The sequence below is a fragment of the Thermobia domestica genome, chromosome 13, assembly GCF_964235325.1.
Source record: "Thermobia domestica chromosome 13, izTheDome1.hap1.1, whole genome shotgun sequence".
Classification (NCBI taxonomy): domain Eukaryota; kingdom Metazoa; phylum Arthropoda; class Insecta; order Zygentoma; family Lepismatidae; genus Thermobia; species Thermobia domestica.
Window position 1 is genome coordinate 216,840,201 of NC_137466.1, and position 20,414 is coordinate 216,860,614.

A 20,414-nucleotide genomic window follows, 5' to 3' on the forward strand; every position below is an offset into this window, starting at 1 on the left:
GGTTTTAGCAACAAAGAAAACGAGAAATTAAGCTAATTATTATAACCATATCACTAGAAAATACTATGTAAACATGCTTTAAATGAAGCATAAGAGTATACCTCTTTATTAAAATCAATCCTGTGTTCATGTTACACTTGACCTCACGAGTTTTATTCTGTTTCAACTTTTAAGCTTCAATTATACTTGTCAAAATTCGTCTTATGTATATATCCTAGTTATGTCTTGTGTTTATTTAATGAGTAATGCTATTAATTATCAAAATTGCAACTTTGTTCAATATTCATCCACAGTCAATTAGTTATAATTTCGCCGTTTTTCATAGATATTGAAGACATTTGCAATTCTAACATTTGAAGAGTTTTTGTCCATTACAACTTTCTACTCTTTTATTATGTTTTAGGTCGGGGTGCCTAAATATTATCTGCTTATACTTAAGAAATGTCTAAAACAGGCCCTGCATGTCAATGACTGATGCCTTGGAACAAAACCAGAGGTAACACATTGTCAAACAGAGTTGACTAACTGCGAACACATAGATAATAATTCTTCATGACACTTCATTTTCGGCACTTAGACCTTACCCACGTTTATAGTGTTAACGCATATAAGTTCGTATTCATTTATAAACTACAACAACGATTTTGTTATTTGGAAGCGAATATGATTCAAGTTATTTCGCGCCATAAGTTGACCTTGATTCAGTTGTCTCAACTCTGAAGTTTATATGAAGCTGTCTGGTCCTCCATAGTCCACCGTGTTCCAAAGGATAGATGACAATACATTGAGAGGATCATCGATGGAGGATCACTGACTTCCATACAAGTGTTATGTAGACTTTTACGTATCCAACATTCGTCCTTTCTCTTTTACCCACTTTACACCGCCGTAGATCAGAATCGATTTTCTATTGACAAGTTTGCACGTTCATTTTGTTAAGCAACCCAGGGAACAATTCCATTATCGTTAGTCTAAAGATAGAGCCGCTGTGGCTCAGTGGTAGAGGGTTCACCTCTGGTGCTTGGGGTCTCGGGTTCGACCCCAAACCAAGCCAAGTGAACTTTGTGGTGGACAAACACAGTGTGCGTATGTTTCCTTGGTGTTCTCCCGATTCCTCTCACTTTCTTCATTCTACCATTTCATTCATTACTCATCATCACCGTCTCCTTTACCCTCACCGGCATAAACGTGGGAGGTAAAACTCAAAGATTTCACTTTATTTCATTTGGTCTAAAGATATTAGTTTACAAACTCTTGGGATGTGCTCGTCAGTTCTAAATTCCCAAACTCCTGAGTTTACTCTTGTTACGTTGAGCAACTAGAACTGACGAGTTCATACTGCACGGTTGTGTTCTTTCCGTCCAGTAATGGACTTCGCCAAGATGTTAATGTGCCAGTTCACACAGCTGGAATAGCTGATAAGTTGTTTCATCATAAACATTGGGAGGAGCCAAAAAAATTCTCATCCTCAGGCCTCTACAAACCTCAGACCTCAACATGATTTTGAATACCTAAGGTTAGTTGTGGAGCTCAGACCCCGGATGCAGATGTCCTCTTGCATGCTCAATAATGATCATCAGTGCTGCACTATATGAAGAATGATACAATATTATTCTGGAAAGTGTTAGTGAATACATGGCTTCATTCTACGACAAATAACATGTGTCCTGAACGCTAATGGTATTCCTCTAACGTATTAAGCAGGTAAGTCGTCTCACCTGATAGTTCTTCTACTTCCATGCACAGGTAGGAGATATTTGCGCAAATATTCTTCATTTGTCCTTTTCGAACATGGAAACTTTCTTGTAATGAACACATTCAGAAACATTATACTAGAATTGACTCTTTATTAGCTAATCCGCAATTTTAGTATACAAGAAAATTTCTGTATGAGATTCTTATATAATTTGCCTATTTTTGTTTCAGAAAAATGAATAGCACAAACACAGTGCTAGAAACTGTGAAGCAATTGAACTGGCTGGATTTTACGTTGTTTGGTGGAATGTTGGGTTTATCAACCGTTATTGGACTATACTATGGATTTGTTGCAAAGCAAAAACAGAACTCAACCAAAGAGTACCTGTTGGGAGGAAAAAACATGGGCGTCCTCCCAATCTCTTTGTCCTTAATTGCAAGGTAATACTTATTTTATTTCATTACATATACGTACAATCACCTAGATATACGTTTTAGACTACACACAACTTTTATTCAAATTTCTAATTATTAAAAACTTTGGCGCGGGAGACCTGGGTTCGATTCCCGGCGGGAGCTCAAGTGGTTCGGATTCCACGTTAATCAGTAGGCCCATGTCTCATATAGCATTGCTGTTGAATGGGACATTAACCCATTAGTGCACAGCGTCCGAAAAAACGGACGCTTGCTTTTATTCATTTCTCGAAGAAATTGTATGTTTTCAACCCTTTAATTCTCTGTATTTCGTGCGTCTACTATCTATTCTTTCTACGTTTTCTGAGGTTAACTCGATAATATTGATTGTCGGTACTTCATTTGTCGAAGAATAAGACATTTCGGCGAAGCAGTATGCTGTTTCAGTATGGGGTTATTTTTTACATGTAAATAAATATAAAGGTGTTCTTAAAGCTATGAATTTTGAATAAAAAATTAAAGTATAGATATCAACATTTATTACTATCTACATATTTAGTTATGATTTCCGTTAGCACGTAATAAGTGAGATCTAAACTTTAGGCGTCTGATTTATCGGACGCTGTGCATGAGAAACATTTTGCATTCACCACAAGCTCAATGTTTGGCTAGGTAATATATATTGTTTTTTATTTTGCTTGTATTGCGTCTTTGGTTAATTTCAGAACCACTTTACATTAAATGCGTTGTATTAATTTTACTATTACGTAGGAATAACGCAATTATTTCTAATTATTATATGTTTATGTAACGTAATATACAGTGTAACTTTGTTTGAACAACACCTAACGAGGTGCTGATCCGATCCTTTACACAAGCTGAAACCATATGTAGGCAAGCCTTTGTCTTAGCTCCAAAAACATTGTGGTCTTGAGCTTTAGAAAATAATTTCAATTGATGAAACTATGAGCCTTTTGCAAACAATTTATAAGAGGAAAGCCCATCCACTTAGGGTGTCAAAACTGGGCCATTTGTACCAGCTCGATTTATATGATGTGTTTCCAATTGAATACAGGAGAAGAAAAAGAAATAAACTATCAGTATGGACTGGATGGGAGTGTCGTATTATCTTTGCTAACTTTAGCAAGCATTCCACGTAATGCTAGGTATAAAATATTCTTCGACAATTACTTTACTTCCATAGATCTCATGAATCATCTGAGTAATATGGGTATTTGTCCATCAGGTACAATTCAGCAAGGACGAATCCGCAACTGCCCACTAACGGACATCAAAGAAATGAAGAAAGAACCAGGAGGTGCTATGCAGGACTATCGTAGCAACGAAAAGGCGAATCGTGTTATGTTCAACGACAGCAATATTGTTACGGTGTCAACGAGCTACGAAAAAATTTCTTTGGGTTAAACAAGTCGGTGGTCTCACGAAAAGAAGTCAAGGATAAGTGTGGAGCAGCCTCACATTATACCCAGCTATAATAAAGGAATTGAAGGAGTAGATTTACTAGATCTGTGTGGTATCATACAGAACAAGAATAAGGAAGCGAAAATGATACTGAACAATGTTTTCATATTTCCTACTTGCTTCAGTTGTGAATTTTTGGTTATTGGCAAAGAAGCTTCAATCCAAGAAATACATTAATTCACTTCTCAGTTTTATGAGACTCTTTCATTATTGACGAAGTGCGGAACAGTGTTTCGACAAGGGAAGTCAATAAACAAGACCCTTCAAGATGAGTGGAATGATCGTTATGATTATTGGCCTATAGGAAGCAAAACTGAACGAAAATGTGCTTATAATAAATGCTCAGAAAAGTCAAAGTTCATAAGTGCCTTATGAAAATTCATCCTAAATATTTCCATGCATATCATCAGTAAAATGATAATGTAATGGTAAGAATAAACAATGTACACAAATCGAGAACAATCCTGTACTAGTAATATACAAACTGTAAATTGTATAGAAATTTTGTTGCCTTTCTCTTTGTTTGTAATTATATATATATATATATATATATATATATATATATATATATATATATATATATATATATATATATAATATTAATGAGTTCTTCGTTATGTTATTCAAAACTATGTATATTACCGTCTTTCGTTGTAAGAACATTTTTAGAAAATACAGAATCAGTCCTAACGATTTAACTGACTATCGTGCACAGCGTCCGATTTGTCGGACGTTACGTAACTACCCTAATACGACGTAACAAAAGTATACTGTTTGAGTATATTGATCAAAATCTGTTCATAGGAGTCCCTTGCATGAAAAACAACCAAATAATCTGAAACTTTGTAAACTATTGGGTTAAACTCAAAATCAGCTCAATCAACTGAACTCTAATTATTAAAAGAATTTAATAACGCTTCATGAATTAAAGATAATATATTAATCTATATGAAAGGTGAAAATAATGTAATTGTATTTAGCCAGTTGAAAGTAACATCGAAAATCATATAGGTCTAAGTACACTGAACTAAGTTTAATTCTCTGACCATAAAATATCAGTAAGAATGGATGAGAAATCAGCTCTCTTTAAACAGAATATTCTCGAAAAACATACAGAAAATACTAATACTTTATCTTCATATATAAAATAATATTTACCATTGATATTATTATTATTATTTTATTGATTTGATTTATTAAGGATAAAAGATCTAGCAAAAGGTTGTGGTCGATCGATTTTTGTGTTTAATGGTAAAATACAATTCCAATATACGAATACTCTAAGATGAAAAGATACTCTATGTAGAATAAACCCTCGCACTTCCAACAGGGAGGTACTTTATGCTCACCACAGTATGTTTTTGTGATTACTCTTCTAATTCTTTTCCATAAGTAGAAGCTTTGCTTTGTATATAATTACATATAAACTAATTGTTTGGTGAGCAAAACCATATATTTTCATTTAAAATTATGTCTCATAGTGTCTGATGAAACCAAAGAGTAAGTTGGTGAAACTGTAACAAATATTTAATTTTTAATGGAAAAATATAGCTTTGCTCAGCAAACAATTAGTGTGTATGTAATTTCTTTCTTTAAAATTGTAATAATGAAAAAAAATATTGCTTAACATATTTAGCTAAAGAGTATAGGCTACCTTACGGTGGTACAAATTGAGCGTATGTATGCCTCCTAAATTTGCTATTTTAAATTGCTGTGCCCCAAGTACACCCCTCCTTCACCATTGGTATTAAATGTGACTGACATTAAGAAGTGTCACTCCTAGATGGTAGTGTAATACATACCTGTTAGTTTTATCCCGTGCACTGTTCAATTTAGTCACTGTAGTTCTTTTGTGAGAGTTTCTAAATTGTTTATTTTGCGGGAATTAATTATTCTTAAGTGGTAGGTACAAAATGACCCACGTCTCCTTGGTAGCCCGCATTACAATGGACAAATATTTACCTTTCTGTCGGGTGATAAAATTTAGAATAATGATATAAGGTAGTAGCAACTAATATCTTTTTCTATTTCTACACTGAACAGAGGTTTCTTAATGTCTGCAGTTGAGTTAACTAGTTCTAATTCTAGGATATTATTAGGAATGGAAAGAAAATGTCCAAATATGAGGCATATTTTTGTCGATAAACTTCACTGAGGAGAACAAAATTGTATTTTAGACGATGCAAAAACTCATGCGTAATTTTCGGGAAAACAGAAAAACAAATTATTTTGTAAACCTAAAAATTGGTGCTGAACGACAATCACATTACCCATCAAGATAAACTGATATTGTAATTTACTCTGATAAAACTGCTCATTCTGACACTAGAAAGACGATAATACGTAGTATGGTTAATGAGAAGTAGGTGATATTTATCATGTTATATCTTAAACTTTATTTTCTATTTAATAAAAATATTGTCCAAAGATAGGATATGCATTACTTGACAGATCAGATCGAGATTAACCAAGACATGCTTAAGGGTATGCTCTGATGCATAGACAACGAGAAAATCTACAAAATTTATCTTCATGCCGTTAAGAAATATGTCGTTCATTGCCATTAATTTGACAGTTCTACTGGTACTGATTGATTATATCTGTATTTATGTACTGCATATATGAATATACAGTTTTAATTTTAAGATTATGTGTTCTCCTGGGAATAATAGAAAAATGAGGAGTATGCGGTAGTTTTATTTCATGGAATTGGCAATCGTGCAGAGTTTCAGTCACTCGCCACCTAACGCGCTAGTAGTAAGTTAACACAAATGGTGACTCGTTTGGAAAACTAGTGTCGCGAACAAGTCCGATCTGTTATTCCATTTCTGTGAGCGAAACATGTAACAGCGGCTGAAATTTAGCGGCACCAGGTAGAAGTTTAAGACCATGACTTCTCATCGAGGGCGTCATCGTCCTCCACAACACGCGCCCGCATATAGTCCAGAAGACCACCACGCTGTTGAAGCACTTTTGTTGGGACATCATCGACCACCAGAGGCAGCTCTAGGATATTTTATACCCTAGGCTAAAAACATGTTTGCGCCCCCATAATCTCCTTCTCCCCTAAACCCAAACCCTGCCTTGTCACACCTGACATTTTCACATCATAACACTGTTACTATTTGTTTAAGCGTTATATAAAATAGAACTCCCAGTACGTAGTCTATAAGCCAATTATTTTTTAAAACATTTTTATTTCTGTAGCATTTTGAATGAAATTTTACTAATATAACCACAAGGAAAAAGGAAATTAAAGTTTTGAGTTGAGTTGATTGAGTTTAAGGTCCCTTTCAGCAGCGAGGTTATGAGACGGTGCCTACAGAATAACTTGGAACCAGAACCACATGACCTTCCGCCGGGAATCGAACCCAGTTTTCCCATGTCAAAGGGGCGTACCCTAGTCGCTTAGCCACAAAGGAGCTCAATCTAAATTAAAGTTTTATTGCAATGTAAACCATGTTGATATCCATTGTAAACATCAAACAAAACATGATTGTAATTCTGTCTCAAAAAATTCCATAGGAAACGTGATTAGTGATTGTAATATGTCCAAAAAATTAATTTTTGTTTACTTAAGGAAATCACAACTTAACAGGCATACTATATACAACTTTGTGTTTTGAACAATTTATAAGTTAATAATTAGTCTAAACTAGTAATAAAAAGTTTATATTTATACAGGGTGTTTTAAAACAACACCGACAACGTTTGGGAGGTGATTACTTACACCAAGATAAAGCAAAAATTATAGACCAACCTGGGTGCACAAATGCTTCCTTTCGGAGATATATTCTGCCGAAAACATGAAAAATTAACGTTAAAAGTTCATAGATCCAATACTATGGGACTTATTGTAGTCGGGTCAAGACTTCACTTAGGAACTAGTATGTGCTCTATCCAAATATCCATGTTTGAGAATCCTCCAGTGCTTCTGCAACAGTTTTTATAGAGGGAGTTTGGCTACGGGAATATAGTTTGAAGTACTCAACTACCTCTATAAAAATTGTTGCAGAGGTACCGCAGAATTCTGAAACTTGGATATTTGGATAGGGCAGATACTAGTTCCTAAGTGAAGTCTTGGCCCGAATGCGGTAGGTCCCATAGCTTGAAAATCACAGAAATATCAGTTCTGTTTGCACCAGTGTAAAAGAAGTTCGTGATGTTAAGGTAATATATTTTAATATTTATATAAGTTTCTAAGTCACTGTTTGAGATAAATTGAGAAAAAGCATTTATAACTTTAACGGTTCTTTCCTTGCTTTCATACGTACAAACTCTTTCTCTAGGACTGTGGGATCTACTTGTCTTGCTAACTCACTTTCAATAGAAACTGTGGCTAGACATACTAATCTTTCCTGGCACATTGTAGAACGAAGATAGGTTTTAATAAGTTTTAATCTGGAAAAACTTCGTTCTGCAGTAGCTACAGATACTGGTGTGAGCACAAAACCATGGCAGTAAATGTAGCTTAGGACTTCTTCAGGAGTCGACACAAATTACTCTAAGCTAAGAACAAGTCCTAAGGCGTCAATATTACATTCCTTCACACCTTCTTTATTTTCAACTGTTAAACCCTTTTCCAAGTTCTCACAAAACAGTTTCATCTCTGCTGCGTTTTCATTTTTGAAATTATGGATGTTGTACAAAAATCCGAAGATAACATATACATCATTTAACAGGGGAAATCTTTCTTTGACTGCATTCATAACCGTGTCTAAATCAGCAAAATCAAAATGGATCTTGAAATTTTCGGCGGGGTCAGATACATTTGCAGATTCATCTATTAATTCATAGTAATACATTGTCATTTTATTTCGAATGTGGACCTTCTCTTTCTCAAAAAAATGTTTCTATTCCAACTACTGCTACTCATGAGCATCAGCTAGAGTTCTCTCGAGTTCGAAATCATTACTAGCACTGAATAAATACTGTTATGTTCTTTTCACGTGAGTAATTGCTCTTTAGAGACACAATTCCTTTTCTTGTAGTATGTTAGTTGCTAAATTTACTTGAAACAAAATATTGTGCCCTGCGACAAGAGCAACTACAAAATTGAAGTCAGAGGTTTTTAAGTAACCTATGTGCTACTGTATTTTTTCTAAAGCCACTGGGACCCGTAAGAGAGGTATCTTCAGATATTTGCTTCCAAACCATCACATATACTTGACAACTGATAAAACAGAGATTTAAGCATATCAATTTGACTGGACCATCGTGTATCAATCAGGAGTTTTACAAAGATGGCACGTGACGGCGCAAAATCTTCCATCGGCGTGTCGATCCTGAAAAGAACATATAAATTCCTTGGACCACACTAAAAAAGAAGGTTAGTTCCAAACAGTATAAAGCAGCGTCATTGACCACGAGGTTTAGAGTATGCGAACAAAATCCTTTTCTGAACACCGCTTTCCTTTCCTTTCATATTACTGCCATTGTCGTAACCTTGTCCTCGAATATTCTCAACACATAAGACATACGTTTAAACTTTTCAAGAACTGCCTCAATTATAGAGTCTCCAGTACTTTCTTACAGGGGCATAAATCCCCCCCCCCCAAAAAAGTGCTCTTTCACCAGATCTTGATTAAATTCAGGTAAGTTTTTTGACTTTACTTAAGAAGAAGAAATTATTTGTACGAATCTAATTATCATAATTATTTGCTCTGTGTGACTGATGTCTGGGTGATGACCAAATTGATGGACAAATATTTAGCACTTTGAACTGAGGGCAAGATCTTTCTATATATGTATGGCACTAGCTAACAATTGGATTAATTCATTGTACACATTTATCCAGGTAATGAATATGTCTTTTATCATCACTTTACATTTTTCGTAGATGCTCATTCTCTTCGTAGAGTTGCCAAACTGTATAAAAGTTTATTTCATTTATTTATTTATTTCAACAGATACAGCATAATGAGTGCTATATACACAAAAAACATAAGAAAGAAGTATTAACAATAGAAAAAAATTAAAATAATAAAAAAACAAAGCAAAGATGAAGTTCCTTACCTCATTTTTAGTTATTTTGTATTTGTGTAATTATTCTGTGAAAAGTCGAGTAGCTTAAAAAAAATGTTCAAGTCAGATGTTATCTAATTAATACATTTGGTGCTATGTGAAAGAAGGACCTTTCGATAATCGACAGTCTAGCGAGGGACAAGTGGAAGATGTGGATATGTCGTGTACATGGGTAGGAATGTGAATGGATAATTCTTGAAGTGTGGCTTCAGACTTTAAGTTTCCATTGACTACCTTATGTAGAAACTTTAGATCAGTGACATTTCGGAATCTGGATATTCAGATAATGCAGATCTTTAGTCATAATGAACAGTGGGAACTCGTAAACGTACCAGATAGATGTTTCCCCGCTCCATATAGGTGAGCAGTAATCGATCTTGGGTGATCCCAATTTTCATTAATTTCCTCTTCCTAAATGTAAAGGGCGCTGGAGCACATACGTTTCGGTAATGTTCATAAAATTGCCATTCCACCCCGAAATGTTTCTGCCCTAGGAAGCCGCCTAGGTTGTCCATATGGACGAACCGGTCGAACGACCACCCTCCCTGAGGCGCGGACTTTACCTGTTTTCGTACTTGAAGGAACACCTAGATGGCCGTCGCTTCGCTTCAGATGAGGAGGCAAAATACTTCCTGAGAACGTGGCTGAACACGCAAGGACAGGATTTTTACCAGGAGGGAATCTTCAAACTCATCCCAAGCGATATGGAGACAATGTCGAAAAATAACCTAATCTATGTACTATCTGTTGGCTGTATTAGTTGTATGAAATAATATATATATATATATATATATATATATATATATATATATACAGGCTTTGTAAACTTACTTTCCGATCATTTCTCGTGTATATACTGTTTAAGAGAAATATGAACCACTTAGTAACAGGTTCTATCTGTTATTGCTCCATTTCTCCGAACAATATGCACACAAACTACTTATAGCTAAATATATTACGTAGTATAAGAAGCAAAAAGCGCCTACTGCTCCCACAATAATAAAAGTGCACAAACTTGGATATTTTCTTAATTGCGCTTTCTATACTAATTTGATTACACTGTATCCAACGAAACGGTTTTACAATATTTCCGTCTACTGAGTCACGAGCAAAATAACCAAATTAATTATATAATTATTTATATCGCTCCCACTTTGGGGAAATATCTTAGCTATTCCATCCACCTCTAACAAGAGAACTGGGGCTCATTAGAACCAACGTTTACACTAACAGCAAGATTACAGCAGAAGAGGATTGGTTTATTCAAATATCGAACAGCAAAGCGTCACTTAGTTAAATGTAAGGTCGTTATACTACGGATGTATTAATGTTTGCTTAAACACTAACAATTAAATTCTTTTTTCTAGCTATATATCACCAATTACTGTATTGGGAAATCCCGCTGAAATGTATACATATGGAACCCAGTACTCGCTGATTGCTGTATCGGAAGTTCTAGTTAGTGTAACAATGGTTTATGTTTATTTGCCTGTATTTTATAGACTACAAATCACGTCATCTTTCGAGGTAAGTACCATGTTTACAAAGTAGAATATCTTTAAAAAAAGATACTAATTTTCGTCTTCCGCCTGAAATGAACATATGTCAACCTTTGTTTATAACAATATTTTATGTTTATCTAGATATAGTCAAGCAGCGTAAATGATACAAACAGTTAATTTGTTACTTTAGAACAGGGGTTGTCAACCTTTTGCGCCGACATACAAAGGAAGCATATCAATTTTAATAGTATCATTAGCCATATGTATCATCAACGGCGACTCGAGTACCTCCAGTGGTCACCACCCACATTTACACATTTCTCTCAGCGTTTCTTCACTTTACGAATAATGTCATTGTCTGCACATTGTGCTTTAAACCACTCTTCCACCTCAAGAATGACGTTATCAGTGTTATCAAAATGACGAACCCGCAACGCATTCTTCACTTGAGGAAACAAGAAAAAGTCACTGGGTGCGAGGTTGGGAGAATAAGGAGGATGCTGCAATACCTGGAACCCACGCTCGCCTACTTTGTTGATAGCAATTTGAGATGAATGAGCTGATGCTTCTGAAAAGGTGTCAGCAAACGAAGAACCCAGTGCGCAGATACCTTATACATGTGAAGTTCGTCACGGATAATTTTCCACACACTCCCATAACTGATAACACTCTTATTCATAATCGTTTGAATGATTACACGTCTCTCTTCGAATATTAAACACTCCACGTGTTTCACAGTGGCCGCATCGTCCGTCAAGGATGGTGTTCCAGGCCTTGGGTCATCTGTTAGTTACATATGACCAGTTTGGAACTTCCTTTTCCACTTAGCAATGGTGTCATAAGATAGGCAATATTCGTCATACTCAGCGTTCATCTCGTCATGAATTTGTCTGGTATTATTACCATTCAAATGCAGGAACTTTTATCACACTGCAAGCCTCAATCTTATCCATCTTGCACTTTGGTCTATTTTAGCAAACCCTGCAATAAAAAGAATGATTTCATTATCATGTCTTAACAACTTTCTGGTGATACTTAAAACTTTACGATACCTCTTCGTATAGTTTGACACCAAATAATTCGGCATAGATATACACAGTAATTGAAAAGTTACATAAATGTAGTATAGCATATCAACTGCTAAATATTAAGAACATATCGGTCCCTAAAACGCTAGCAATGTTCCGCTCGATAGAGATTTGTAACTAAAAGTACATTTGAAATATATTTGGTTAAAGTTCTTGTTCGGGGACCAACTAACTCAACGGTTGCAAAAGAAGAAAAATAAAAAACATCTAATCAATGCAATTGTTCGTTGTTTTAAATTCTGAATTTGATCACTGGCAAATAAGACATTAAAAGCATACCGGGACTAAAGTCACATTTTCAAAGTTGAAGAACGTGCAAAATAGGACACTGAAAAGTATACCTTGGTTTACATTTCTTTCAATAATTTCATACTTTTATTTTCAATGGGGCGCTAAACAAAACTTCGAACAGAGCTAAGGTGAAAATTGTGAAAAAGTTGACGTGAATTTTAAGCAATTTTCTATACTAACACTATAGGTTTATTTACTTATTTATTTTGTATTCTTCCAGTATTTCGAAAGACGCTTTAGCCGAACAGTAAGGCTGCTGGCATCATTTTTGTTTACTATTAAAATGGTAAGTGCTTCATTTAGTAGTATTATATGAGTCTAATAGTTTTACATTTTTCTTACAGAATACATAAATCGATTGATTTTGATTTTGAGTTTAACGTCCCGTTTAGCAGCGAGGCTATATGAGACGTGGACCTACTGCTTAACGTGGAATCCGAACCACATGAGCTCCCTCCGGGAATATACATAAATCGACTAATTACAACAAACAACTTTCGTTCCATAGGTGAAACTACAATAGATTTCCAAACTATGCGAGTTCAATACCCAAAAATGCAACTGAGTAATATGATCAAAAGATAGAACCTGTTCCTTGAACGATAAAGCCATATCAAAACGCCATTTGGCTGCTTCGCTAAACCTTAGTGGTTTTGTTCTATGGCGGTAAAGGTTGAAATCAAAAATCGTAAGTTTGAACCACTTTCGATTTGAATATATGGTTAAAGAAAGGGACATTAACATGACTGCAAGAAAGTACTTCTAGATGTCTCTTAGGGTATTTACTCTATGGAAATCAGATTTGAAATCAAGTGTACTTATAAATGTCAACCATATGAGTTATTAATAGAGTATTGTGGATTGCGAATATATACGAGTGGAATTCGAAAACCAAAGGCACATTTACAACTTCTCTTTCCAGAGATCAGCAACAGTGCTAGTAACGTGCGTTGAGTGAGTGTAGTTGCAACACTTCGAGACAACGTGTCGCTTGTATTACTGAGTTAATCGTTGGAATGTAGCAGACCGTTAAACATGGCAGTTCCATTGGCGATCTGTATCAAGGAGGAAATGATCTCAGTCGTTCGCTTTTTGTATGCGGATGGTGTGAAACATGCGGACATTATTCGTCGAATGCAAGCACAGTATTGTGACAGCTCTTTATCGCGAAGAAAGATCTAAGTATGGATAGAGCTCTCAAACAAGGAAGAGCTTCTTTATGTGACGATGAAATATCCGACAGGCCATCGACCTCAACGAGTGAGAAACTTGGGTGCATCATCTCGAAGCGGAACCTAAGGCTGCGAGTATGGTTTGGAATCACCCATCGTCACCAGAAGTTCTGAAATTTAAACGTCAGCCATCAGTTAATCATTGATGCGGTGCAAAATTGTTACAGATGCAACCGAAAAGTATATTTCCTGACGGAATCAAAAAACTGGTGAAATGTTGGGAAAAGTGCATTGAAGTCCATGGAGGTTACGTAGAAAAATAAGATATGTTTCAGTTTTCTAACATTAGAATAAGTACAGCTTTTCTCAAATGTTCCTTTATTTTTCGAATTCCGATCGTATATATTTGTTAGATACTGTATCGGATGCAGAAAACAGTTTATCACTGCCTGTTACCGTTTCTGTTGCATGGCAATACATGCTGAAATTGATAATCAATAATTTGAACCACTTCCGGTTTCAATGAAGGCCTAAAGATGGAGATAAAATCTATTCTTAGGAAGCTGAATCGATTGCAAATAAATAAATAAATAAATAAATAAACGCATCCCGACAATTTCTTACCGTTTTTGTTCTATGGAAATCAGTATTGAAACCAGAAATACTAGTAAACTTTAACCACCTCTAGGTTCGGTAGAGTGCTGCGAGGTGTGAAAATATATTCTAATGACTCACTGAATAGATTGCAGAAAACATTTTGTGACAATCTATTACTATTTCTGCTCAATAACGATAAATGTTGAAACAAAAAATGGTTAACCTTAATCACTTCCGGTTTGAATAAAGGATTAACATGCGAGATAAAACCACTGAATCAATTTTTAAAAAATGCTTCTCTACATGCATTTAGGCAGGATTTCGTGGGGGTGTCCGAGACATGAATACTGTGGTTATCACACCAGGGGCCCGATCATTTTAAACTACTTTACTGGCAACATATGTCGGTTTGTTTATCTAGGAATCTGCCTTTATCTAGGAAACAAAACCTTCATTGACTGACGTGAGGTTGAATTCAGTGGTGCCATTCGGAGCATCAACATTTGAATCAAAGCGCTCTTACCTCGCGCTTACCTTTAAACTTACCTCGCTGTACGCCTACTTTTGGAAGTAAACCTAACAATATTGGTACCGTTGGAAAGACACTTTAATGCTCTACAAATCTAATTCGGGGTGTTCTTTCATATATCAACTCATTGGGGAGATATAGGGCGAAGAAGAAAATATTAAGAGCAAATTATGCCAGTTATTAAAGTTTATATTAAGTTTTCCGAAAACCCGTTGTTTCTAACCAATACATGAATAGACAAAATCGTAAAGCACACCTTACAGATAAAACCGGAGAAAGAGATTCATTAATATCTTGATTAGTTTAAGAGATGTGACCTTTTACTAGAAACGTTCATTTCTTAGCTTCAGTAGAAGGGGGTGTACAGGAGGAACTTCTGCTCGTATCAAGCAACCGGCGGTCTAGAAATGATCAGGATAGTGGAAATTGATGATTTAGGACAACCGGTTGCTTTTACTCTCTCGGGTTGAACGAAACCTAATAACCACGTACTTTGCCTTCCGATTACTACGGGCTCCAAACATTGTAATCGTGAAAGTTTTCTGTGACTCTGATAGAACAACCAACAGCGAAATGATAGATAGACGTTCCAAAATGATAGATAGACGTTCTTGAAGTCTGCAGATTATAGCCAGTGCATTGAAAATAGCTAATGAGTAAAATAATTCTGTGAAGGGTGTTCTGGGTTTTACATAAATGGTAGTTTATCTAATAGAAACTTATCTATTTATCTTTTTGAATGTATAGAAATACTAGAAAACAAAAAAAGAAAACGACAAAGAGATAGTTTTTCACTATAGTCAACAAACTAATATATGCATACCTAAATCCTAACATGTATGGTAACTTCCCCACACATAATAAGAGTACGCGGGAAATATGATGTTGATTCCCAATAAGAGGTCCTGTTGTTCGAATCTACGTCTCATACAGGCATGTTCTCGGTGTTGAAAGGGATGTTAAATTCCAAATCAAAATTAAGAGCGTTTCTTATACTGATGCACTTATCTTTGGTAATTTGTAGTTGTTTCCTAAAATATTTTCGTTCAACTTCTGTAAATTACAATATTATTAAGCAGTTATACTCCATAAATGCAGAAACAAATGAAGAAATAAATATGCACATTAGAAGAATTGGTCCTCGCCTAAACTAATACTGTCTGGAAAGACTAGGACTGGTAGTAGAAACCGAGGTTAGTAAGCAACTGAAATATTATGGTGTGTAGTCTTTGGTTCTGAGTTACTGACCATCAGAGTTGGAAGCCAGACTTATTATTTTTATTTTCATATTTTATATTTTGTTTCTATTTTATTATTTTACTTACATTTTGGAAAATAATTTTCTTAATGTTCTTTAAAACAAAAATCTGTGGATCAAACTTGATTTTAAACCTTAATTCGCGAGATGAGAAAGTAAATGTTGAGACGTTTGAATACTTCCTGTTTTAAATACGTCCTGTGCTTTCAATAAAATTACAGTATTTAAAATTTTAATGACGAGCAACTTATTTCCGGAAATGAGGGAAACTTATATGAGGAATATTACATTTATTTCTTAATTATTTTCATAATTCTCCATGTCTTTTTTCAGCTTCTATACATACCATTAGTAATTTACTTACCTGCACTAGCGTTAAATCAAGGTAAGATTGTAATATTATTTTACAATTATTTTCTAGATAAAATATTTATTTGCATACGTACGTTTAATAGATTTTAATTATGTGTATTCACAATATATAATTATAACAAGATATGTATACTTTTCTTATAGGTCTGAAATTCGAGATATTCATCAGCCCATTATGATTTAGTTATTAATGTTCCAAAATTGTAAAGGAACCTAAAGCTGCTAAAATTTTATATGAAAATAGATGCACCTCTTTCCCAGAAATGTTGTGAGAAAATTGTAATATTTCAACCTTTTGGGACCCTATTTTCTCATGAAAATTCATTACTTTTCCGTGAAAAGAAGTCGTAATTTAAAACAAAATCTTAAAGAAACATAAAATGTTTTAAGTTTCTTCTGTGCAACATGATAAAATACAAATAATAACACAGCAATATCCAATCTATGCAGGTACGGTATAAATATAAATAAAAATTGGAATTACTCACAGAAAGTTGTTGTGAGGCAAAATCAACTCTCCGATGTTGCATAGCAAATCTATTAATAACTTGTTGTGATGTGATTTTCACTTTCCTATGTACGTGAAGGAGTGCCAGTCCATTCAGTCCGTCTTCATTGTGGAAGTTCCGAAAGTTTTCACTCTCCAGAGAGTGGAGAACCTCCTTTCCGAAGTAGCAGTTGTAACGGGTAGGGCATACAGAATTTTGAGAAGATTGTGAATGTTGGGGGAAAAAACAGATGACATGCATTCAGGTCTCAATGCCAGTAGAAGGGAGTCTTCCGGATACAACAAATTCCCGAACTAGCTCAAGTGGTAGAGTGTAGGCTTCGCCTTAGGGAGGTCGTGGGTTCGATTCCCGCTGCCTGCTGTGCTAACTGAGCACTTCGAGGGCTTCCTCCAGTTCTACCAGGAAAATTCTGGGATATTGCCTACTATACAGGGTTTGGACGATACCTTCCCAAATTCTTTCCATTGTTGTTGTTGTTGTTAGATTCCGAGTATAAAATGGCCTCCGAGCTGTATCTGGTGATTGTTAAATAAGAAAATAAAACAATTTTGTTTTCCAAATTTCATATTCAGATTTGATTGCAGAAATTGGGCTTGGCATTGGGCTTTTTGTAGAATAACACTGCTTATGAAATCCTTTTCCACGAATCACTCGCACAAAATTTTGGCGTTAGCATTTGTAGCATGTAAATGATGCTTTTGTGTGATTGAAATATCTCAGTTAGTTCATTTAACATGACATCTAATAAAGTAACACATTGATACACAATAAAATATCTCTGGTCACTTTGCATGTAGCTTTCTCTATTTGTCTGTTAGCTCACTCGACCTGGTATTTTTCGTAAGTCGACGCCACAATCTTTACAAAACGTTTCAGCATGTTCAAAAATCGACTTAGAACTTTCATCTGCATTGTCTCGGTATTTCTGCAGAATTTTTCTAACAATGCCTCCATGTTATAAGCGCTAAATTAAATCACACTCTACTGATTAAAGTGACAGGAACGAGGATATGTCGAAGAAAATACTTTGTCGCACACGAAGAAAGAGATTAAAAATTCCAATGTAAAATATTACATGGTAGATCATTCTTTATCAGTTTCTTCTATATGTTCGAGGCTTATTACAACTATCTGAAAAATATCTATAAACGTATTCAGTGCTTCATGAGTCTATACCCAGCGTGTTTCACACAGTCAGTGTAGGGTATGGAATATATTGTTCCCTTAACTAATTTGTGAGCTGTGCTTAATGTTTCCTTCCAGTAAGTTTCTTTTACAAGCACGGAAAATCTAACAATATCTTTAATAGTACTAGGGCAATTTTTAATCGATGTAACAGTGCATGACATTGAGAGAACCAAATTTAGTACGTAATTTGCACAATGAACATTAGCAGGCTGAGGATAAAGTCCCTTTACCTCAGTCTGGACGCCTTTGAAACTTCCATTCATAACACTCACACCATCATAGCCTTGCCCACGAAAGTAATTTATGTCAATGCCTAAAGCTGACAGATTAGTGATAATTGCCTCTGGTAAAGCTAATCGTGTTGTATTTTAACTGGGACAAATCTCAAGAAATCTTCATGGACATTCAAATCCCTCTACTCCGAATTTAATGTTAATTTGATTTCAATAGCTAGTCAGTGCTGTTCGCTGTAAGTTCAACAAACAGCTGCTTCGCCATAAAGATCGAATTTTCATAGCACTGATTGCAATAAACAGGGACCAGCTAATTCGTCTGTGCCAAGAAAGGGACTACAGATTCGACCTTTTCGCATAACGAACGGTGTTCATATTGAATGCATAAAATAATACTTTGAAGTTTCTTCTATTCAGTTATATATCATATGTATCTCTATCTATTTTCGTTCATTAGGAACAGATAGTTTAAATCTACCCCTTCTTTTTCAATAACTATATATAAGATGCATTGCTCGGTTTCTAAATATAAGCATACTGGCATTTAATGTTCCCTCATTTCACAATAGAAACAATCCTAAAGTTTAGAAACTAGTCATTGTTAAAAAAGCGTTCAGTAAGCATTCAGTAAGAATTATACAGCCGTCGAAACAAATGCAGTTGAGATTTGGAAACTAGACCAGTCAAGGATCACATCTTCATTGGAAATAATACTTTTGTTCAATATCCGCTGTTAAAGTTATCTATGGAAATCCATAATATTCAGAAGAACTTGTGTCGTAGAAACCGATTACAATTGTCACAGCATACAAGACATTTCACTCTTTATGTAATGTGTGAAATATTACTTCTATAAGCAACAAAGTTGTCGCGTGTTCAAACTTACTGTTCGATCCAATATTCTAGAAAACTCTTACAAGTTCATTAGATCTTGTAAATAAATACCCAGAATCAAAAGGTAATCCATTTACTAATAAGAAAAATAATATATTGTTATTCGTCCCCCAAAATTGTTAAGGCGTTGTTCCCAAATGCATAATTATAAGAGTCACCTAAAACAATATAGTGTCTTTAGTCACTTAATGACAAATATACGAAGAAAAGTTGAGAAATTATTGTAATACCTACTAAATAACGAATTTTGATTTTCAGCTACTGGAGTTAATGTTCACCTAACAACACCTGTAATTTCTGCCGTATGCATATTCTACACTGCAATTGTAAGTATTGTAATCGACAATTGCTGCTATAAAACTATTGTATTGCAAAATTTTAAGAAGAGAAATTTGGATAGTTTACTTTTATTGGCTACATCGTATTATATATTAAAATTGAAGCAATGGTTCAAATATTTTTATTGTATTACGTATATCAGCAGTACATCCTATACATTCTAATTATTTTAATTATAATTTATAATTACTTTTTCTTTCCTTTTCTGCATTTATTCTTACTAATTATAATTCGTAGTATTTTACGTTTTACATTTAATTTGCTAAAGGCAAATGTTAACATATTTTCTTGTATCATTTAAGTAAGAAAAAATAGAATGAGGAAAATTTCTCATTTACCTGTTTAATTTTGAGAGATTTTAACAGCTAGGAACGAGTCAATTGAACAACGCTAAGGAAAATATACACTACGTGACAAAAATCAATCATTTGTACTTAACCCTTAAATGCATGATTGTTTTGTTGAAAAAAATATCATGACTAGAGTTTAAGGTAAATTAAAGGAAAACAAATTTAAAACCTTAGGAGTAAATTTAGGTTAATAATTTATTAACTGTTTGTTGCTATTTAGCTACATAATAGTTTACTCTTCCAACCAGTGTCACAATATCTACTTTGTGGTTGACGATTGTTTCTAGTTTTAGTAATATTACATGTTAGAAACTTCTTTTACACATTCACAGATAATAGATATGTAGGCCTATAAGTAGTGTCATTGATACAAGTTTAAGTACACCCTCCCTCCCAGTACTTTTGGCAAAAATTATTTAACCCTGAAGGTTAGCGCAAATACAATTCTAAAGTGAGATTTGAGTAGGGTGCTTTGCG

The 20,414-nt window shown here is 34.7% G+C and overlaps 1 protein-coding gene across 1 annotated transcript in view; it reads left to right on the forward strand.

Annotated features, from left to right (window-relative positions):
- The first annotated feature begins 467 nt into the window (after positions 1-467).
- LOC145667972 (sodium-coupled monocarboxylate transporter 1-like) overlaps positions 468-20,414 on the forward strand; it is a 110,873-nt gene continuing 90,926 nt past the window's right edge. Inside the window, exons 1-6 of the mRNA XM_081735397.1 lie at positions 468-496; positions 1,927-2,136; positions 10,983-11,142; positions 12,717-12,782; positions 16,386-16,437; positions 19,507-19,574. Coding sequence (XP_081591523.1) covers positions 468-496; positions 1,927-2,136; positions 10,983-11,142; positions 12,717-12,782; positions 16,386-16,437; positions 19,507-19,574 — 585 coding nt within the window. The remainder of the gene's footprint in view (positions 497-1,926; positions 2,137-10,982; positions 11,143-12,716; positions 12,783-16,385; positions 16,438-19,506; positions 19,575-20,414) is intronic.